General features: G+C 39.2%; 1 protein-coding gene across 8 annotated transcripts in view; it reads right to left on the minus strand.

The window, feature by feature from the left end:
* NCKAP5 (NCK associated protein 5) overlaps positions 1-22,663 on the minus strand; it is a 983,894-nt gene that overhangs the window by 312,181 nt on the left and 649,050 nt on the right. For all 8 annotated transcript variants that reach the window (XM_040474891.1, XM_040474892.1, XM_040474890.1 and 5 more), the window contains one exon: positions 6,985-7,072. In XM_040474891.1, coding sequence (XP_040330825.1) covers positions 6,985-7,072 — 88 coding nt within the window. The remainder of the gene's footprint in view (positions 1-6,984; positions 7,073-22,663) is intronic.

Raw genomic sequence — 22,663 nt, forward strand, 5'->3', positions numbered from 1 at the left:
AGAAAAGAAAAGAAAAGAAAAGAAAAGAAAAGAAAAGAAAAGAAAAGAAAAGAAAAGAAAACACACAGTTCAGGGCTCTCCACGGAGGTGGGACAGAGTAAAGGGGTATAGAGAGGGAGACTCAGACACTGATGCAATGTGCTCTCTGCTAGGACAATGACTTAGGCACCTTTTGGAAACAACTCTACATTCCATTGTTATGGTGATCTACTCACTCTGCTAAAAGGGTACAAAAGAGCTCAGGCAACCTAACAAGGGTAATGTGTAACTTTTGGTAATATGTAATTTAACCTCTCTGTGCCTCAGTTTCATCTTCTGTAAAATAAGGAAAATGATAGTACCTACTTCAAAGCGTTCTTGTGAAAATCCAGTGTGTTCACCCTTGTAAAACGATTAGAATACGACCATCCATAGTAAGTGCTCAGCAAGTGTTGGCCAGCAGTAGGTCAGAGTGCATACCGTCGCTAGAGGCACTTGGTGCCCATACTCTGCGTAGACCAAGCCATGCAGGACTGCAAAGAAGTGTCAAAATCCCAGAGTTCTAAGAGCAAGAAGAAACCCTAGAAATCCTCTTTCTGTTTTGAGGATTGGCTTTAGACTAGCATATTTTATGTAGTCCATGTATAAAAAAATAAGCCACTATTTAAGACTAAAAAACCCATAAAAACTTGAACTTCGATCTTCCTTTGAAACATAAGGCCACCTGCCCACACTGGTGACTTCTGGGTGGGACTGTTTCCCTGAGACCACACAGAGGCTCTCAGGGTGCCACTGTCTCCACCACTCCTGAACGTCCTTTGGCATTAAACCAGGTGTGGGTTGCCAGTGCACAGTTTTCAAAAGCAAGGCTTTTGTCTTTTAACAAAACAAACAAATCAACCCAAAAAAACCTCTCTCTGTACCTGTTTCCCTACCGAAAGTAGAAAAATAGAACGTGAACCCTTAGAGAAGATTTGACCTTTCTCATACCTGGTCCACTTGGGCCATTTACACGATTTGTTATAATGTAGGTATTGCATTTGTGATGTCTCATCTGGTTCAACACCTCTTCTCTTACAAATAAGAAAAACGAGGACCCCAGGGAGTTTAGGTGACCATCTGAGGTCCCAAGTCTTGTTAGTGGTGGAAGCTGTACCCACGTGCAGGTCTTTTCCCCCCTGTCATCGAAGTTCCTGCTTTTCCAGCCACTGTCTTCTTTGTAGCTACTGTAGGTTCAGTCTGTGTTCCATATGAAGAAGCAGGACAGGAAGCCTACCAGCTGCGACAAGAAGGCACCCCAGGCTGCTACAAACACCAGAAGCCTGTACCCGGGGTAATTCATTAGCAGTGGTAGGATTATCCTTTCTCAGTCAGGTTTCCTGTCTTAAAGAGTCTTTTTTTTTTTTTTTTTTTTTTTTTAAGATTTTATTTTTAAGTACTCTCTGTACCCAATATGGGGCTTAAACTCACAACCCTGAGACCAGGAATTGCATGCTCTACAGACTCAGTCAGGTGCCCCCTGTCTGCCCACCCCCTTTTTTTCTGTTAAATATTTTGATGGCTGAAGCAGAGGAAATGACGCCCCTCTCAAGCAACTGCTCCATTTCATCTATGCTTAATCCCACCTCCCTTTCATGTCTAATCATGATTTCTTTTCTTTTTTTTTTTAAATTTTTTTTTCAACGTTTATTTATTTTTGGGACAGAGAGAGACAGAGCATGAACGGGGGAGGAGCAGAGAGAGAGGGAGACACAGAATCGGAAACAGGCTCCAGGCTCTGAGCCATCAGCCCAGAGCCTGATGCGGGGCTCGAACTCACGGACCGCGAGATCGTGACCTGGCTGAAGTCGGACGCTTAACCGACTGCGCCACCCAGGCGCCCCTCATGATTTCTTTTCTTACTTCACTAAATGACATGGTGACCCAGGTGATGAGAAAACATAAGATGACACATAAGAAAACCCTAGACGCTTAAAGTGAATGAGCTGGAGAAAGAAACAAAACAGACGAGAAATTGCAGCTGTTTCTACTTGTTCAGGTTCCTCCACGGACAATCTTTAAGTTTTCACTTTCCTGCCAGCGAAATGAGACTGTCCTACATACCAGGCCTAGCGCTTTCCCTACGTACACACAATGATGCTATTTCTCTTACACATGTGGCTTTCCTACCCGAGAGATGACAGGCGTGAACACTACCGGAATTACTAATTTATCTCAGTTTACTTACACTTATTTATTTATTTTGTATTTTGACAGTGATTCTGTGACCTGGGGGGTTTTAGAGTGTGTTCATTCCCCACCCTACCATCAAACTGTCCCACAGACAAGGGCTCAGTTTAATTCTATAGATCTCATTTAGGAAACTCAATGATCTATCTCCAGTTTTACCACTGAGCATTTGCCAGAGTTGAATCAGGCCTCTTAGACATAAAGGTGAAACAGGCTCACCCTTAGAAAGGAGCATGATAATACCTATTTTAGAGACTGATGGAATGAAAAAATGAGATCCATTCTGTGCCCTTTGTAAACTATAAAGCACATGTGTGTCCTATGTGTCCTAACAGTCAGATGTTGTATTAAAACACTAGGGAAATAAGGTGTTCTGAGAAAGGCAGGCTGTAGGACTCAGGAAGAAGCTCATGACTCCTGATTCCATTTCAAGAGACAACAGAGACAGAAATAAATAAATAAATAAATAAATAAATAAATAAATAAATAAATAAATAAATAAAAACAAACAAAGGGAAAACAGATTATTAAACATAAGTCCTAGTCAGGAGGAAGCGCCTCCAGGAAGAGCAGTGTGGCAAGTTTGGTGGCATCTTCCTGTGTGTTCCCAGAACCCATCTATGCAGGCTGCTCTTTTGGCCCCTATCACACTGTTGCATGTATTTCATTATCTGCCCTCCCTCCCTCCCTACTCTCCAACATCTTATAAATTGAGCTTTCCAGGAAAAGGCCTCTGTGAGGCAGGCATCTTTGTATCTCCAGCACTTAGCTTGCTGTTGGCTAGGAACTTCCAGCCTGCTGGGTTAATGTTACTTAGTGTGACAGACAATGCCCTTGCCCCCCCACCAGAGATGTCCACAACCCAGTCCCTAAAATCTGTGGCAATGGCACCTCATGTGGCAAGAAGGACTTTATAGATGTGATTAAATGAAGGATCATGAGATGGGGAGATAATCCTGGATGTGCCCCACGTAATCACAGGATCTCTGTAAGAGGGAGGAAGGGAGGAGGGTCAAACTCAGAAAAAGGAAACACGACAATGCAACCAGAGTTTGGAGTAGCCTAGTTTGAAGGTGGAGTTAAAAACCATAAACCAAGGACTGCTAGAATCTGGAAAAACTAAGGAATCAATTCTGTCTTGAGGCATCAAGAAAGAATGTTATCCTTCCAGCACCACTAGTATAGACTTTTGACCTCCAGAACTATAAGAGAATAAATTTGTGTGGTTTTAAGCCACTAAATTTATAATAGCTGAAGTAGGAAACAAAAACACTTAGATAAAATGCGTAAAGGTAAATGCGTACCTGGCATTTGAATGAATGGGCACAAGAACAAAAAGAGAGAGCTCTGAATAAAAAAGGGAAAGACCTAGATTCAGGTTCCAACAATGAGCTGGGTAACTTGGGCCCCATATGTAATCTCTCTGGAACTCCTTGTGAAGAGCCAAGGGCATGGAGACAGACCGATTAGGAGTCAAGGCGCTCCTAGGCTATTTCATGCTGTGCATCTTTGGGCAAGTGCTCAGCTCTCTAAGCCTATGTCCTATCTATAAGATAGCAATAGTGACACAACTGTTGGGGGAATGAATGTGCTCCAGTCTAGTTACATTTAATGGGACTCTGAGTTAGGTGCATGTGAAACTAGGCACATAAAAATGTTACTAATGTCACTTCATTCACAAACCTTGAAACCATGACAGTTCTCCAAATTAAAAATGAGTGAAGGCTTAAAAACTGTGAACAAACTGAGGGTTGATAGGGGGTGGGAGGGAGGGGAGGGTGGGTGATGGGTATTGAGGAGGACACCTGTTGGGATGAGCACTGGGGGTTGTATGGAAACCAATTTGACAATAAATTTCATATATTGAAAAAAAAAATGAGTCAAGGATTGCACAATGGTAAAGCTGGTAAACTGTGAACCACTGACTGCCACATGGTGGGTCTGCTTCAGCTGCTGAACAGAAACACCCACTTGTCCTTTGCGGGAACCCATGTTGAATTATGCAAGTTAGAAACAATACAAGTAACAAATTATGAGAAGTCTCCAGGAACACACCCCTAGAACAAAATATGACCACCCTTTAATGCATGCAAAGCAATTACCATGGGTCTGGAACACAGGAAGCTATTATTCTGCTATTATTATATTAACTCAGTGATAAAAGCCTCAGAATAAACACTTCCACGATGGAAAATGAACCAAACTCCAGCTTTCCCATGGGCTTTAGCTTTCCCTGGGCCTCCAGCTCCTGTCAGAGAATTCTCACAGTTGGAAAATCTGAGTCAGGTGTGCTAATAACACCCCAGATTGTGAAGTAATAGATTTTCCAACTCTTACCTAAAACAAGGAGGTGTTAACTGTGTGCTCTAGTGAGACCGCCATACACATCTTGCACACCCTCTTTGGGCCCCTCAGCCATATTTAGACTAGAATCAGTGACATGACAAGGACCTTCTTGGGGCTCAGTGCCAACCAGCAGCACTCTTTCTCTTCTCTTCATTCTGTTCCTAGAACCCTCAGAGAACAAGGTTGTGCCTGGTACATACTACAAGCTCAATAGATATCTCTTGAATGTATAAGTGACTTTTATGGATCATACAGCCCATGTCTCTCTCCCATTTTCCAGACAATGAGCCACAGGCCAATTAGAGCAATGACTAAAAAATCCCTTCCATGTTGCATGAATTCGACTTAGTAACTGTCTCCTCCCAAGAGAGAGGAGCTAATTTCTCAAATCCAGCAGACTGGGTTATAGAGAGGAAATCGTTTAAATAACATTTTTAAAACTGTATCTGTTTTTCTAAGTAGCTTCCAGTTTCACAAAATGAATTCTGATGCTAAGTGCCCCATAATGAGGAGATCTGGAAAAGCATAAGAGCAACACTGAATTATTTAGCTCTAACTAAAGCCTGGTGTTACCTTGAGGAGGAACAAATGACTTATGTTTCAGATTCTTTTAGGCTGCACAGAACCACTTAATGCAGAACCAAGTCCTGTTTTACTTATACCTCCATTTTCTACCAAAGCACAACTAATACTTGGGAAAACTTTAGAGCGAAGAGGACTTAAATCCTTATCCTAACTTCGGGTGACCACACATCAGGAAGAGCTGGGCAGGCAAGACCACCCCTCGAGAAGAATCTAAACCCCTTCCCTAGAAATGGACGTTAGTGATATTTTTTTCCTACTGTTTTTTTGGAGCTAACTTTCATCTCTTCTCTGGTAGCTTAAGTCAATGGCTTGCACTGTTGTCCCTGGAGCTGGAGAACAGATGTCCCCCTTATCATAAAGTAGCCTTGTATGCTTCAAGAGTCAACTACTTAGTGCACACACTTCTTAAGGCTAACCATGCCTAGATTTCTTAACTTCGTGTAATACTATGACGTTTATTATCTGGTCCCTTCTGATCTTCTTCATAACAAGTTGGGTTGTAGACTCCTGAATCCATACACTGAGGGAAAATCATGTGACATGATCTTTACCAGACAGGTTTCCATGCGTGCCTCCCCAGACACTCTCGCTTTTTAGTCAGAAAAAAATCTAGGGTTGCCCAGTGTTTACCCCAAGTTTCTGCCCATTTCCTTGCCTTATTTAGCTGTTGGGGTTCCCTATGCTTAGTTGTACAATGGATAGCAGGTCTCTATTTGTGATTTTAAGTGATTTCCAGTAAAAGTCTTCAATTTCTCTATGTCAGGTGCCTGTGCTCTTTCTGTGTATTTCCCTTTCCCACCTTGCCAGAGCCGTCTCATCTGTGTGGCCAACTTGGGTCATGCTCAGATTGGAAGCTCTTCTTACCATGCTGGCTGCTTTGCTGTGTTACAGAACCATGGAATGAGGATGATCAGAAGACAGTGACTGGCCACTTTGTCTACCACTTACCAACTTGGACCTCTTCTGACTCTACAGTGCCCAAGGTGCAAGGCCACACCCATGAGCACAACATACAAGCATGACCTCATCCAACTCTTCTGAGTACCCCCAGTCTCACCATCAAGATTTTTATCTCATCAGGCCATTATTTACTTACTTTGAACTTCTTATTCTTCTTGAGCCTGCCATGCAAATTCACACTACTGTACCTTTCTCTAGGCTACCCTGCTGTTGGCAACATCCTTCTTCCTGTTCTCTCTCAGGTCCCTAAGTGTCATACCTCTGAAATATACCAAGTGTCATACCTTCTTGGAGGTATGGCACTTAACTTCCCAGACAGGATGAGTCACTCCCCTCCATATTCCCAGAGAATGCTACAGATACCTCTGTTATCACCCTGACCATGGAATATACACTAAGGTACTTTTTATTTAATTATTGAGAGAGAGAGAGAGAGAGAGAGAGAACACAGATAGGGTAAAGGTAGAGACAGTGAAATCCCAAGCAGGCTGTGCACTGTCAGCATGCAGACTGATGCGTGGCTTGACCTCACAAACTGTGAGATTATGACCTGAGCCTAAATCAAGAGTCAGATGCTTAAATTGACTGGGCCACCCTGGTACCCCAAGTACTATGGTACTTTTATAGGTTTCTCTGTTTCACTATAAACTTACTTTTTTCAGCTTCCTATGACCCAATCTACAATTTGTTTCACAGAGTCTAAGATATAAAGGAGTTAAATAAACATGTATGTGATTCCTTAAGCAGAGGTGACTGTATGGTCCACAGCACCTGGGTCTGGACCACACTTGTTTATTTATCTCTGGGTCAGGGAGGACAGAGTTAGAGAAATACAAGAAAAACAAGCCAACTGGTGCCCAGCCAAGAGTGAGAAACGTGGTGTACCTGATAGACCATTATATTAACAGTTTCTTCTTTTTTCTGCTCTGGAGGCCCTTGACTCTGCAATAGATTTCGCACTGTTTCTTCCATCCTGAGAAACAAACAGACAAAATAAAGAATTTCTTTAGAGATGGTTTGATTAACATGGGGCTATTCCAGTTAGTAGAAATATTTCTTCAGTATAGTTCCAGTATAAGCTTATACCTGGAAATCTCTTTTCTCTTCTCTCTCCTTCATACCCTCCATTAGGAAATCTGTCATGAAGTCCTTTAAAATTAGGAATGTCTCTGAGTTCTCTTTGTCTTTACCATTCAGGTCCCTATCATTGGCTTCCTGCATTTGTACTCATGCAAACATCTCCCACTATCCCTCTTCACTTTCAATCACTCCCCTTTCATTTGACACAATGTCACCACATTAATCTTCCTGAAATACCACTTTGATTTTCTTAAATCAATTTTCAAAGTTGGTGACGAATATTACAGGAATGCATCTTCGCTGTTAACACACTGTTACATCTTTCCAGGGTGGTCTGTGTCAGCACACAAAGATCTATTCTTTTCAGGTACTTTCTGGTATTTCATGATGTGAATGCACCATACATTATTTAACCATTCCTCTACTGATGGAACTTAAATTACTTCAGATTTTTTATTCTTTCAAATAATAAACATCTACACATACAGCCTAGTGCACATTAATTAGTACTTCTATGGGTTCTAATGTAACATATATTGTATGTTATAATCCTATATTGTCTTACATTCCTACTTCCAATACCCATTCCCCATTGCCCAAAAGTAAACAGTAAAAAAATAACAACACATTTCCATTTCCACTTTGAGACACTGTCTCATGTTGTTACTCCTTGAAATGGCAAACCCTGCATCTTCTCATTTCCATCCATCTTTCAAAATCTACTTCAATTTCACTACCAAAGAAACATCTTCACAGCCTCCCTCCACATTTCCTTGAATTTTTACAGCCTTATTCTTTACATCACTCATTCTATCATTTAAAAACTCCCCACTTTAATGCTCAAATTATATGCATGTTCTTTCTTCTGAAATTAATTACAATATTTGGTATAAAACCATGTCATAGATTTCTTATGTGTCTCCCCCCAACTACAGATAAAGTGGGTACTCAGTAGACAGTTGCTATATGAATCCTTTGTTAATGCATTTTTTAAAGGTATTAAGTAGTTACTCTGTGCCAGGCATTGATCATGTATATTCAAACTGTGTTTGGATGACCTTGTCTCTGGGGCCCATCTGTGAGGATACATGGACCATACTCTTAGGGGAAGACACCTGAGCAGGATGCTCTGAACACAGTGAGTGCTCTCTTGCCCAGAACCTGAGTTGGCTGTTTCTATCAGTCCCATCCTGAAGACTGTATTTCAGTGACTCAGTATGATACTAGTTTAAAAGACCTGAGGGAAAGCAGGCTCATCCAGCTTTTTTCTCTCACTAAAAGCTTCTGGCAAGACAAATTAAGGGCTCCAGGAGGTGACTGAATTCATGAAGTGGCAAGACCATTATAGTAAACAAAGGAGTACAGTCCCAAATGCCAAACTTTCTAATATGGCATAAAACTACTTAGTGGCAGAGTGAGGAAACTTCAGATGAACTGGGCCAGTTCAAGTCTAGGTTATAATTGGAGAAATTCTGCCTTCACAGGGTATACCATCAAGATCCACTCAAAATTTTAGAAGACAGTGGACATTGATTATGAGCACTCAAAGAATGATTTGTGACTATATTTATCTAAGCAATCTCTTTGTGCATCCAAACAGGAGAGCAAAGTCTGGCTCCCTGTATTTTCACAAGTCTTACGTTATTAATGACACCAATAAAATTAAACAGTACTTTCAACTTGTTGAAGAACTCTCATCTACTAATCATTACAATGTACTTTTAAAAGATCACTACATCTATGTGGTGGATGAAGAGCAGAGACACAGAAAGGTTAAAGGTTAACTGACAGGATCACAGCTAGCTGGGTAGGTTAGGATGAAGCCATTTTGCCTGAATATCAAAGAGTGGCTACTTTCCACTAGATCTTATTTACATACAGGAAATGATTTTAAATGAAGAAGAGTCTTAACTTCTAATCAAGAGTTACCATGGTGAACATCTATTGGGTGCTGAGCCCAAAAAGGCAAAAACACCATTTCTGACCTTAAGCTCTGAGAGTGCTCACGATCTTGTAGAAGAGACAAACTGAATTTATTTACCAAAAAAAAAAAAATAAAAAAAAAAAAAAGAAAAGAAAAAGAAAAAAAATAGGGGTGAAGAAAGCACAGATTCTGAAATATTAAGTGATCAGAGCCAATTTCTAATATTCTATTTCACTGTATGAAAAAAAACAAATTATCTCTCAAATGGTAGCAGATTTTCCATGATGTTTGTCAAATCTATCATAAACAAAAAAAGTAATGATAATGGTGAGGAGTTGCTCAAGATCAGGCAGCTTGTGTATGATAGATCAGGGACTGGCCCCCAGCATCCTAAATATCAGTCTATTTTCTCTACCTCAGTACAGAGGCTGCAGGTCTTTCTTATTTCAATCCGTATTTCATTCATTTATAAATATTTGGTTTAAAATGTGTCTCAAGTTTGTTAGATTCAGTTAAAATTAAATCTTTTCTTCTTTTAATAAGTTGAAATATACCTCTGTCAGTGCATATCTTGCTGAATTATCTCTTCTGTATAATTAAAAGTTCCATACAGAAGTTGCTAGATCAAAAAGAAAAACATCTATTCACCTTCCCCCATTTTTCTTGGCTTTATGTTGAGAAAAAAGAAAAGAAAAGAGAAAGAGGCAGGCAGGAAGTTGTTAGATTCTCAAGCAGCCAAGACCCACAGTAACACTGTGAACATCATTTTCTGGCACTACTTCATGATTAATTGAAACCAATTACATTTCCAAGCCATATCTTGGAACAGAGTTGCAGGGACCCATCCCAGCCTTTGGTAAAAAATTAACTTGTCTCATCTTTTCATAACCTTTATGAATCTGGTCATAGAGAAAATAGTTTGAACCTGATGAGAAGATACAATTATTTATTCCCTGATGACATCTTCTTTCTTTTAATTCTCATTTAGCAAACATCTCTCTTCATTTTCCTGAAAATCAAAGACTGTGAAGCACCATTCATTGTCATTTGAGGTCCAATGGTATTTTACTTTATCCTATTATTTTGATAGCTGATGCGTGAGGGTGTGCATTACCAGCCTTTACATAAAATACTTCCACTATCTGTTTTTCCAAATGTGGCTAAAAATAAGCCAGTTTCTTTTCCCAAGCCAGATGTGGGCAGAGATTTTCTTTTTTTCTTTTCTTTTCTTTCTATTTTTACAAACTGTTGATTGGCTTAGCATCATCCTTAATCATTGTCTTTTAGCTCTTTTTTCTTCTTTTTTTTGGGGGGGGTCTAATCTGTGACTAAGTTCTTTCTTCTCCTAAATACTGGTCAAGTGGCAGTCAATGAAAAATACATAGACCTTAACTGCATTTGTTGACATGCTTTAAGCTTTAATGTATATTAAGAGAACTATTTTTAAAAAGTTAAGTTCTACACACATCAGAGAAAAAAACTAAATTCATTTGTCAACAGTGTATTTCAGATGCCATAGGTATAAATGTAGGAGTTTTTGCCTCATGAAGCGCTAGATACTGAGCAGAACATTAGACTGAAATGTTCTTTTGTGACTCCTCTGATCAGATATTCAGTTTAGCACAGGTTAATTTTTGATAGAAATAGTACAAAATAAATGCAGAACAAGAAGCCACTCTCCCCAACTCAAACTGATAACTGATGGGGCTCTTTCAACTGAAAGCTGAACTGAGTCATATTTCAAGAAATATTTTAATGGGTGCTTGCAGATTAATCACATAACACATTAATAATGAAATAAACAATGAAATTACTCAATATTCTCTGTCTCTTATGTGAGAGGCTGCAAGGTCATAATCCATTCATTTCTGCCTTATTAACAAACTCCGAGTTCCTTGAGGTCAGTGGCTCTGCCTTGTTGCTTACTTTATCTCTAGCAACTCAGCATAGCTACTGTTACGGGTTAGGTATTCCATAAATTCTTTTTAAATAAATGAATGAATCTAAGTGTTTCTTCACTCATCCATCCCTTGGCTCCTTTTGATTTGCAAACAGACCAATATGTAAATCTGAGTGGTCAGAGAGAAGTAGACAAATGAGAGGAGCCAGCAAGACTGGAGGGTAAGTCTTATGCTGACATTTGGGGCTAAAATGTCCAGCTCCTGGTCATTAGTAAAACAAACTAGCTATCTCTCAGAAATAACTCCCTGCTCTTTCTGTAACACTGAATGTGCAGTCTACTGTCAGTATTAGGCTAAACTAAGCTAAGCCAATTAGCTTAGATGGCTAGAACTGTACCTTAATGAGGCCAGGGTTCTAGATTCAGTCCCCAGCCTGGACATCCTTTAACACCATCGGACTCCTGGCTGACTAACCTCTGCACAGACAGTCCAGTGTTCTGCTTCTGGGGCAGAGAGGATAGAATTATCTAAATGAAAAACATATTTTGCATGACCTCCCATATCACTTGCTTTCAATTTCTTTTTCTCATTCCACTTCCATTGCTTTGATCAACAAGCCATTTTACCTCCCCATTTTAATTGCAGTACAAAGCTTTCTTCAAGTTTAGGAGTGGAAAGAAAAGCCTACTAATTTTCAATTCCAAGAGGAAACCATTCATGTGGAAATTTTGCTGGTTTAGTATAGGGTTCTGCCCAACTGAACCAACTTGTTTCCTCAGAAAATGAGAGTTTCCTCACTTAGAAGCTAGCATATCTAACCATGTAGGCATGGACAATCCCCAGGTCCACTGTGACTTTAATGTTCTTAACCTAGTCTCTGCTGATCCCCACTGCTATAGTTAGGAACAGTAAATCTACAGCGAAAATAACTGAAAATTTCACAGAAACTGAAGCTCACTCTGGATAAATGTCGGAGGGCCAGAATCTCTTCTTTCTTTCCTAGATGATATATATTTTTAATTCAGCACAAATTTTGCAAGAATAATACTGTTGTCCAGAAACCACAGTGCTCTAATTCACTCGTGGGGATGCAACACCATTCATAAACAGATCGAAAGGTGCTGGTCCAATTTGAATTACTGCATCATATTCTCTTCAGGGCCATCTGTATGTGAGCAGAAAGCACCATAAATTTTCTGCTAGGCAGGCTTGTGCTGATCCTGCACTGGGAGCTTGCTGAATCGGGAGAGGCAGACATGGAAAAGGCAGGGAAGCAGAGATGCCATTCAGGGGAGAAGCCCCATTTTCCACATGGAGTTGAAGGGAATCCCCTGAATGTTAACAGGCAAATCTCAAGTGTTTTTGCTCACTGGTGGCAAAACAAAGTTGCATTTATGGATTTATGTGACTGTAGAGTTCATACTCATCCAGAGAGAAAAAGAGAGAGACTCCCATGGGTGTGAGTGCCAGAAAGAAGTGTAGCACACCAGCTTTCACTATGGTTAACACTGGTTAACACTTTGAAGGTAGGGTTTGTACTATATACCAAGAATCCTTGAGAGGTCTGTAAAATGGGTTACTTCCCTTAATTGAGTGGAGGTTTTGGTTAATGCAATAATTATTAATTATTATGATGATGTCTTATTAATACAAAATAATTAATAGTCAATATAACCACCCATGTCCAGTCTCATGAGATCAAGAAGTTAGTAAACTTCTAAAGCTATCCTTGTATAATGAAGTTTCATAAACAAACCCAGATTTAGTTCTTTTTAAAATTTTCTCGAGTAATCCAAAGTAGGCATGTTCTTTGAGTCTGATACAGCTCAGAAAGCACTTTGAATTGCCAAGATAAGTACTTTTAATATAAATGTATTACTTGAGGGATAGATCTTTATAGTTCAGCATTCAAATGTTAGGGGAACTTTGAAGATAGCAGACAGTTCAATTTATTGTTGGCCTTCACTATTTATTCTTTTTAGCTATGTTGATATGAATAATAAAAAATACTTGAATATATCATAAGAAAAATTACTGAATTTTAATTAGAGGCTAGAAAACTCATGTATCAACTTGGAACATCATTTTTCCATTTCTTAAAATGAGAATTTTCTAATTTTGTCTTAGTCAAGGAATAATAAAATGTGAACTGGACAATCAAGATTTCTTTCTTAATATTCATTATTAAACTTTTGAAACTTTAAATATAGCAATATAATGGTATAACTCAAGATGAGGTTCACTATGCTTCAGACAAGTTATGCATTTCTCCATAGTTGTAATTGGCTCCTCAGCAGATAGTTATAACCCCAAAGAATACATCAAACATATGATACTCTGTTCTCTCACAGTTCAGACCTGTTTGGGATATGACCCAAATTAAATACTTGAATGAAATGATTGGACTTGATTCTCATTAGCAAACTCATCTTGAATTTGATTCTCATTTTCCATATCTTAAAGGCTTTTTATTTGGGGGGGGGACCTTGACAAGTGTTAAGTCATTAAAGCTTAGGGAGGTTAAATCAACAGTGACACCGGATTGTAATAATGTACAAGGCACAGTAAGTAAAAGGTGCTAATCTGTGACTTTTTTTTTTTTTTTGGTATGTAGGAGAAGATCAGGAAAATCCAGTTGGCCCTATTCGGGATCGAACTATAGCATTAAATTTTCTGGAAAAATAAAAGTATAATTTTGGCAAAGAAGTGCATTATGAATCCATAAAACTGGCTTCTGTATCCTCATGAATGTCCATAGGGCATTTTCACTGGGCCTGCTATTTAAATCACATAGTTCTTGTGGCGTTTGATCCACGATATTTCAGAGTGGTTTCTCTTAAGCAAGTAGATAGGGCAAAACCATAGCACATCCAGAGAAGTGGTGTTATCAAATCTTCTCCCAACCTCAACTCCTGTGGCCACAATATAGTCAGTATATCTCAGTCCCTGGCACTCCCTAAAGTGGCAAAAATGGGTGTGGGGGTAGATATTCTTACCAGCAATATAACTTAGGACAAATAACTTTCCCTTTCTCTTTCTTTTACTTTCTTTCTTTCTTTCTTTCTTTCTTTCTTTCTTTCTTTCTTTCTTTCTTTCTTTCTTTCTTTCTTTCTTTCTGAGAGAGAGAAAGAGAGAGGAAGTGGGAGAGAGAGGAAGAGGGAGAGAGAAAGAGAGAAAGAATCCTAAGCAGGCACTGTGCTCAGTATGGGGTCTGACGTGGGCCTCAATCCCACAACCTTGGGATCATGAACTGAGTTGAAATCAAGAGTTGGATGCTCAACTGAATGAGTCACCCAGGCGCCCCAGAAAAATCACATTTTCTCAGCCTCAGTTTCCTTATTTGCAAAATGGATATTTCATGCCAGCTCTACTTACCTCAGAGAGATGTTAGGAGGATTCAATGAAACAAAATGTAAAATGCTATATAAATTGGCACTTGTTTTCATTGTGGTTTATAAAGATAGTTCTTTTAGAAGTCAAGGCCCTTTGAAATAGAGATCCTTTGGCAGTGGTATTAGAAAGGCAAAGAACAGGCTCCTTGGGATTATCAGCCAATCAAGCTAATACTTTATGGAGGCACCCACCTTTATTGCCTTTTTCCAAAAAGTATAGAGAGATATAGCACTTCTCTCCAAGTTTCAGACAACTGGTTTGAAGAATAACTTACTGTATTGGTCATGATACAGTAGGTTATGCTCTAATAACAAACAATCCCAATAGCTCATTGACTAAAAAATAACTAAATTTCTTATTGATCCAAGGTCTGATCACCTTAGCAGTCAACTATTCTCCTGGAGTAGAGAGGTTCTATGTCCTGGTTTCCCAGGACAGTCCAGTTGATGTCTATTATACCGGTATAATTAGTAATAGCACCCTTTTTATTGCAAAAAGTGTCCTGGTTAGATCCCTGTCAGTTAAGTATTCTGGCTTCTCTAACCTTCTCAGCATGAAACTTTCATCATTGCTGGGAAAAGAGAAACTGGAGAATGTTATAGGGATTTTTATTGCCTCATTCCAGAACTTCACTTCAGTTTTAAGGCTATTGGCCAGAACTAGTCACATGGACCAAATAACTGCTAGGGCTGGTGATAAATTTAGTTTTGTGAGAACCCAGCAAGGAGAAGAGAGCCAGTTATTCGTGCTAACATAATGGCTTCCATACTTGTATTTTCAGAACTGAAGACATATATGAAACTACGTCTCAGTGACTGTCTACTCTGCCTGTGTAACTACACAAAGTTGTTTCTAGGTGACTCAGTGTCCAAATACAAGAAAGGCAAGAAGCACTGGTCTTCTTGCCCCTTTCTTATTGGGTATTACTTATCTCCCTCTGCTGGGCAACTGAGCTGTCACTGCTGAAACTTCTCTCACTTCCCAGCTAGATATTGATTGTCACCCTTCTTTCATTCATGCCAAATTGATTGCCAGCCTATGCAATTAGTCTCTCTGAGCCTTCTGAACTGTTCACAAATGTGTTTCCTCTGATCGAAGAATCTTCAAACAAACACCTTCAAAGTCTGCCTTGCTTTGAAGAACACACTATTAAGCTTCACTGTGACAGTGGAGAGTCATGTTTTTGATGCAGCTTATTTTATAGTAAATATCTGTCAACATGGAAAAACAGCCTGCACTGCCACAAAACTTTTGTAACCTTCCAAATTTTACTGGCAATGAAAATGAAAGACATACTTCTTCAGTGGTGTCAGTGGAGGGAGATATCTAATGTTTTACTACTGCTAATCCAATAGTCCTTGTTTAAAATATCATCACCATCCACGATATGGCAGTAACAGGCATGCTTGATCCTTAGAAACTCTGAAGTGTAGAAATGTGTCAAGATTTAACCAGTAAAAATGAAAACTGGGGAAAAGAAGTCAATTTAAAGTCTGCTTCTATGTTAGATTTTAAAAAAAGGAAGCATCAGAGTAATATGCCATCCATATTATTTCCCAGAGTAAATTGTGGGATATCACAAAAATGCATTTTGTCAATCATCATAATCATCTCTTATTTGGATAGAGACATTTCTGTCAATTACCATAAGAAAAGGATTCCCTCCTTCCCCTCCTTGCCTATCCAAGCATCTTTCAGGCTCCAGTCTAAGTCTCACCTCCTTTTTCCCTGACAACTCTAGCCCATACATAGAAGTCTCTCCTTAGTCCATTGAAAAATATTTTTGCTGGAACACTCTGCAGAAAATCACCAAAGGTTCTCATTAGCAGTTCAGATTACCAGGTCCAACTGAGACCTAGTAAATCAGAATCTCTGATTCTGGCTTCCTGAGAAGCCAGGAATCTGTACCTTTTACAAGCATGTCCTTTCACATTAACCTATGAGAATCTATGTCTTACTCTCACGTCCTCCCCAAAACACTTACTCATATACTAGCTGGCACTGTTAAATATCATTAAAACAATTTCAGGTTTCTTAGTTTTACAACTAATTTGTTAGCTTGTTAAAGGCTCCAGTGTGTATCCCATGTCTTCTGTTACCCAAATCACGTAGTGGAGTACCAGTTGATCCTGGGTAAGTGGAACTTTCCTAAACTGTGGAGTTACTTCATTTGGGGTATATACAATGTTGAAAAATAAAGGGAAAAGTATATTTAGATGAATCTAATTTTAATTCCAAATGCAGAAAACTTAAAAATAACACTTGTGATATGAGTACTCATTCATTTATTCAATCACTCATTCATTCATTTATCTGTTCCTCTATTTGATAATCATGCTTACTGTGTGCTTTGTGCTATTACTAGAAACTCAAATAAAGAAAAACTGCCAAGTGTGGGAGATAGGCAGGCCAACAATTACCCTACAGCAGCATCAGTGCCAGAAGAAAATGCTAGGGAGGTTTAGAGATATAAGAGGCTACCTCTCTTAAGGTACTGATCCATGCTACACTTTGGCAAAGGAGCAGGATTTGGCTTGATGGAGAAGGGATTTTCAAATGTAACTACTGCTTTTGTTTGCAATTTTTAAATTGCGTATTGTGAGTTCTCTAAATGAGAAATATACTTCAGTGCATGCATACTAGTCTATATGTCTACTGAAAATAAGGGTATTCCATTTTAGTTTTGTACAAGTGTTGGCATTTTAATCAAATGCAAAGCATTTTAGGAGCATGTGGGTGGCTCAGTCAGTTAAGCGTCCAACTGCTGATTTTGGCTCAGGTCACGATCCCATGTTTCATGAGATTGAGTCTCATATTGGGCTCTGTGTTGACAGCATGGAGTCTGCTTGGAATTCTCTCTCTCTCTCTCTCTCTCTCTCTCTCTCTCTCTCTTTCTGCCCCTCCCTAGCTCATGTGTGCACACACTCTCTCAAAGTAAATAAAAAAATGAATTTTAAAAATGCAAAGCATTTTAAATCATTGTTAATACAAATCAGTTAAGGCTCTTCCAACTGAATTACATACATTTAAAGTTATGTTCATTGATTAATAGGAGTTTAATAACTGCCCTTCACATAATGTCAACCAGGACCTCTAGGTAATGCTCCCCCAATGGGCACACATTCATAATTTGAGCATTTGTCTCCTTATGTTCCCTGTACATGTGTATTTTTCCCAACAATTTAGGATGTTTAGGTTTTCCCCAGTATTTAGAGTATGCCCTTCTTGGCCCTTGATGTCTATGAGAAAATAAAGAATAACCACATCAGAATATCTTTTGCTAAGAAAAAAAACTGCTCTAATAAAACTTATACCAATAACTGCAAAATTCCCCAACCACGAGGTTGACATTAAATAAAAGTCCATTGTTTTCAAATGTTTCTTATCATGGAATACAAGTTTTTATATAGCACTATTATCGCACATTGCTGCATAATAAAATGGATGTTGAAAAATACAATGACTTTGGGCTAAAATAGTGTCCATTTGTCCTTGAATTTTCAATGCTACAAAATGAAAGCAAGGTTAGTTGGGAGGAAAGGGCAGAGAACCTATATAATGACACTAACTTCAAAAAATAAATTTACTTTGATAAGTAAAATCACCAGAGAAAGAAGCACAATTTTCAGATTTATTATAAAATAAAAAAAGTAAACTAAGCAAAGATACTCAAAATCAGCCAAGTGATAAGATTTTTGAAATATAATTGATGAGCGGTAATACAGTTCACCTTTGAGCAACACATCTAGGGGCACCGACCCTCCAATGTAGTGGAGAATACACATACAGCTTTTGATCCTGCATAATTTAACTACTAATAGCCTGCTGTTGACCACAAGCCTTACCAATAACAAAAAAAAGTCAACACATATTTTGTATGTTGTATGTGTTCTGCACTGTATTCTTAAAGTAAGCTAGAGAAAAGAATATTAAGAAAATCACAAGGAAGAAAGTTACAGTACTGTATGGAAATTAACCCATGTGTGAGTGGACCCATGCAGTTCAAACCCCTGTTCTTCAAGGATTAACTGTGTACTATGTTGATTAAACTACTGGAAAATACCATGACACCATGCATAGATATATACAGTGTTAACTACTTCGTATCTTAAAGCTGTGCTGCCTTGAAATGTTCAATCTATGGTCAAAAGTCCTTTTCCTGCTCCCTGCATATAGACAAAAGAAACTCTGCAGCCCTCTGCTTCCTGTCAATCCATGTGTTTATTGTCATTTTGACAAAGACTAAAAACCTACACTAAACGAACGTCAAAAACCAAGTAATAAGCAGCACATCTGCCTTTCTTCCAAGGATCTTGCCTCCCCCAGACAAAGAAGAGAAGCAGGCTTAATTGTGAAGTGCAGAGATTTCTCCCAGCTTGGGAAGAAGGAGGAAAGGGCCCCTTCTGCAATACCCGGCTACAACATGGGTCCCTTAGGACTTAATTATCTCTCTCTTGTTAGGCTATAATAGGGGCTCTAAAATGATATTGCAGTTTTTCTCCAGCCAAGAAATTGATTAGTAAAGTTGTATAAATCAAATGTCAACATTCTTTTTATGTTTGAGTGTGGCCTGCAACCGCAGCCTGCAACAGAAGTTGTCATTATCACGCAACAGTTAATGAGGATAGCTACTGAGGCAGGGAGCACATCAATACCGAAGAGGAAATTTGCATCCACATTGACTGGTAGGGTTTTTGGTGGTGCTTATTTCCAGATTTTCTATATAGATGGAGTGGCTGATTATCACTCTATGAAAAACGTTGCTGGTGTCCTTGCTTGGACATCATACTCTCTAGGGGAATTCATTATGTTCATGATCATCTCAATGGCAATGCCAATTAGAATTCTGACAGACATGGAGGCTTCTGAACCCTCTCTTCCATGGCTACTACTGGAACCCTGGATTCTGTTCTTCCCCACATCTTCTGGACCTTTGCTCTCAACCTGCCGTTTTGGCAGCTTTTTTGTTCTTTCCATGAGTTTCTGTTTTCATCAAATGTCAAATAAGTTAACATAAACTTTATCCTAGTGGAAACTTCTTTTCTCCCCACTCTCCTTTTGCAATTTATCCATCCCTCTTGTCTCTCTACCCCCTACCGCCAGTAGTTTATATGTTCTGCTTTCACATTTCCCCCACCAAATCCATCTCAACAACTACCTTTAATCTGACTTTTGTTCTAACCACTATGACTAGAGTGGTTTCTTATCATCAGTAGACCTGAAATCACCACATTCAATAACCTTTTCAAAGTCTTTTGGGTTAAGCCATTTACCTACATTGGCCACCTCTTCCTTCTCCAAGTTTCCCTCTCTGTTGCTTTCCTGACTACATGCCCTCCCTTCCTATTTGAACACTTCTCTGCTTCCTACGGACATCTCCCTCTTCCATCACCAAAAATGGCCACATCTCCTGGCCAGGGTGTCATTCTCCCTCTCTCGGCTAGCTCTCTCTGTGTCTGTCTTTCTCTCCAAGCTCATCTATACCTATTTTGCTTCATATTTCCAAATCTAAATCTCCAAGCCTACATCTGGCTTTTCAATAGCCCATCAGACATGCTCAAGTCAATGGTTCACCATAACCTAATGCACATGTGCCAGTTAGCATATCCTCCCTAGACACTCTACCCTATCTTGTCTTCTCCACTGGGACCCGGGCAGTCTTGCCAGCCTCTCTTATGCCTTCCCTGCTGGTTAAGCACGAAGCCTGGGAACTGCATCTTCTCAGACTCTACTGCCAGCTTTCAGGTTTTGTGAATGAGGTGCACTCACGATATTCTGGAAGCTAAAAGGAGGCATATGCTTTTTCTCCTCTGCCAACACTGGTGCAGACCCTGTGAGTTTGCCCCAGGTGGTGGGACTCTGTACTCCCTGTCACCTTTCTCATGGCCACACAGCTGCTGCACCACTGGCAGCAGCTCACAATCTTTCTCCACCTTGGGTAGCAGCAGCAACCTCCCAACGTTGGACCACAAGCCCAACTTGACCTTGGCCACTCGTAGAGGCCCCCCAACTTCTGCTCCTTGAAATGTGCATTTGTTTTGCAGGTATGTGCATATGTGGGCTAAGTCCCTCTGTGCTGCAAGTAGACCGTCATGTCTCTTTTCCTGACTGATACTCATCATCATCACCCGTCACTTGGAATGAAAGGTTTGTAGCCTCTTTTCAACTGTCTCCTCCTTCCTACCACTTCTCAAGGGTTCCCAATTCCTCCCCTTTGATGCCCTCCTCTTTTCTTGACCCATGTCCTGTCCCTACCTAGACCAGGTTTGATTTCCTTTTCTTAAACTTCTCTATAAGTGGTCTACCTAGTTCTCCTACCTAGTTAGTTACTTCACGGTCCCCACCTGCATTAGGTCAATCTTCTTCAAACAATCATTCTTACTGTTTCAAGAATTTAGTTGAAAACCTTACTAAGATTCATCCTTGCTGCCTACAGGGCAATGAGTGAACATGAACCAAGGCATCTGCAATATTTCCTTCTTCCCATGGCCTTATTTCCCCCTTTTCCTCCTCATATTCCATATGCACAGTCATTCATGGCTACGTGGAATTATGCTTGCAGTATACTCTTTGCTTTCCAGCCTCTGAACCTACTTCTTATTATATTCCCTTCTAGAATGCAATTTCCCACTACCCCTAGTGAAGCTCTTCAAATCCTTATTAAAGAATCAGTTCAAATATCACTGAAAATCCCCATATCCAAATGTATTCCTGTAACATACTGAACCTAATCTATATAGCTCATGAGACCATTCCAATTTTTGCATCTCAACAGGTGTGCTGTCTCTGTGGCATATTATGGGTGCCACATAACTTTTATTTGAACTATGTTCTCTACACTGGGCTTAAATCTCTGGTTTGGACAATTGTGAAAACCAAGAAAACATGAGACTCAGTTCATTTACCATGTTTGTGATCCAGACTAGAAAATAAGATCTGGGTATGAAGGTCTTACCACATTTGAAGCCTTACCTATTCAATATTTAATGTTGTATCCAGTGAACCTCACAAATCTCTTTGCCAAACTATAGTTTCATTTTGAGTATTGCTTGAAATTAGTGGATCATGAGAATATAAACTTTCTCATGTATAATTTTTCCATTTCAAGACTTTCTGCTTTCTAGACAAGAACTAAGATTCTAAATGTGTAAATACATATGATTCTAAATGTGTAAATACATATATATTAATTTGAACCGTATGAAACTGCTGATATTTAACCATTTTTTATCTATAAAATGAGTTTTATATGGTTCAATCTAATAAATACATTAAAAGGATTTTGTTGCATAGTTACTTTCACAACTGGGTTTGCTTTATGTAGTAAGGCACAATAAACAAATGTACTTAAAAATAGATACATCTCATGGGAAAGGGCTTTAATAATGACAGCAATAATAATGGCAATACGTATTGAGCACTTACTATATACCATCCATCATGGTAAGAATGTTACTTAAATTATTTCTCTCTCTCTCTCTCTCTCTCTCTTTCTTTCTCTAATTTCTTATGATAACTCAGTTTTAATCACCATTTGATGAAATAAAAAACTGCTGTTTGAAGTGCCTAAGTAACTTGCCCAAGGTCACATAGCTACTAAACAGTGGAAGAATTTGAAATAGGGAAGATTATTCTAGAGTTGCTACTTTTGACAATATTAAAAAGTTAACTATTTTTTCTCCAGAGGGATTTTTGTTTCTTTTGCCCTCCTGGTGATACTAGGAAAAAGAATGAAGAGAAATGAAACTCAAGAAAGAATTCAAATGTCACCTCCTCTTAAAACCATTCCTTGTCTACTGGGGCTTTGATCTGTTTATTGTATTTCTCTATAGCCATTTATCTTTTTTCCCTTCTATGTTGGACTTAGCATATATTGCTTCCTCCCATAACTCCACATACATGTTTAAACTTCCCAATAAAATTGTAAAGTTCTGATAGGACAGTAAGCATGTCTAATATACTTCATTTCCAAGAGCAAGGAGCTCTCTTATTTCCATCCAAACACAGTCCTTCCTTCCTTCCTTCCTTCCTTCCTTCCTTCCTTCCTTCCTTCATTCCTTCCTTCCTTCCTTCTTCCCTTCCTTCTTTCCTTCCTCCCTTCCTTCCTTCCTCCCTTCCTTATTCCTTTCTTTCTATCCTTCCTTCCTCCCTTCCTTCCTTCCTTCTTCCCTTCCTTCTATCCTTCCTTCCTTCCTTCCTTCCTTCTTCCCTTCCTTCTATCCTTCCTTCCTTCCTTCCTTCCTTCCTTCCTTCCTTCCTTCCTTCC

The sequence above is a fragment of the Herpailurus yagouaroundi genome, unplaced genomic scaffold, assembly GCF_014898765.1.
Source record: "Herpailurus yagouaroundi ecotype Mexico unplaced genomic scaffold, PumYag 140, whole genome shotgun sequence".
NCBI classification, from domain to species: Eukaryota; Metazoa; Chordata; class Mammalia; order Carnivora; family Felidae; genus Herpailurus; species Herpailurus yagouaroundi.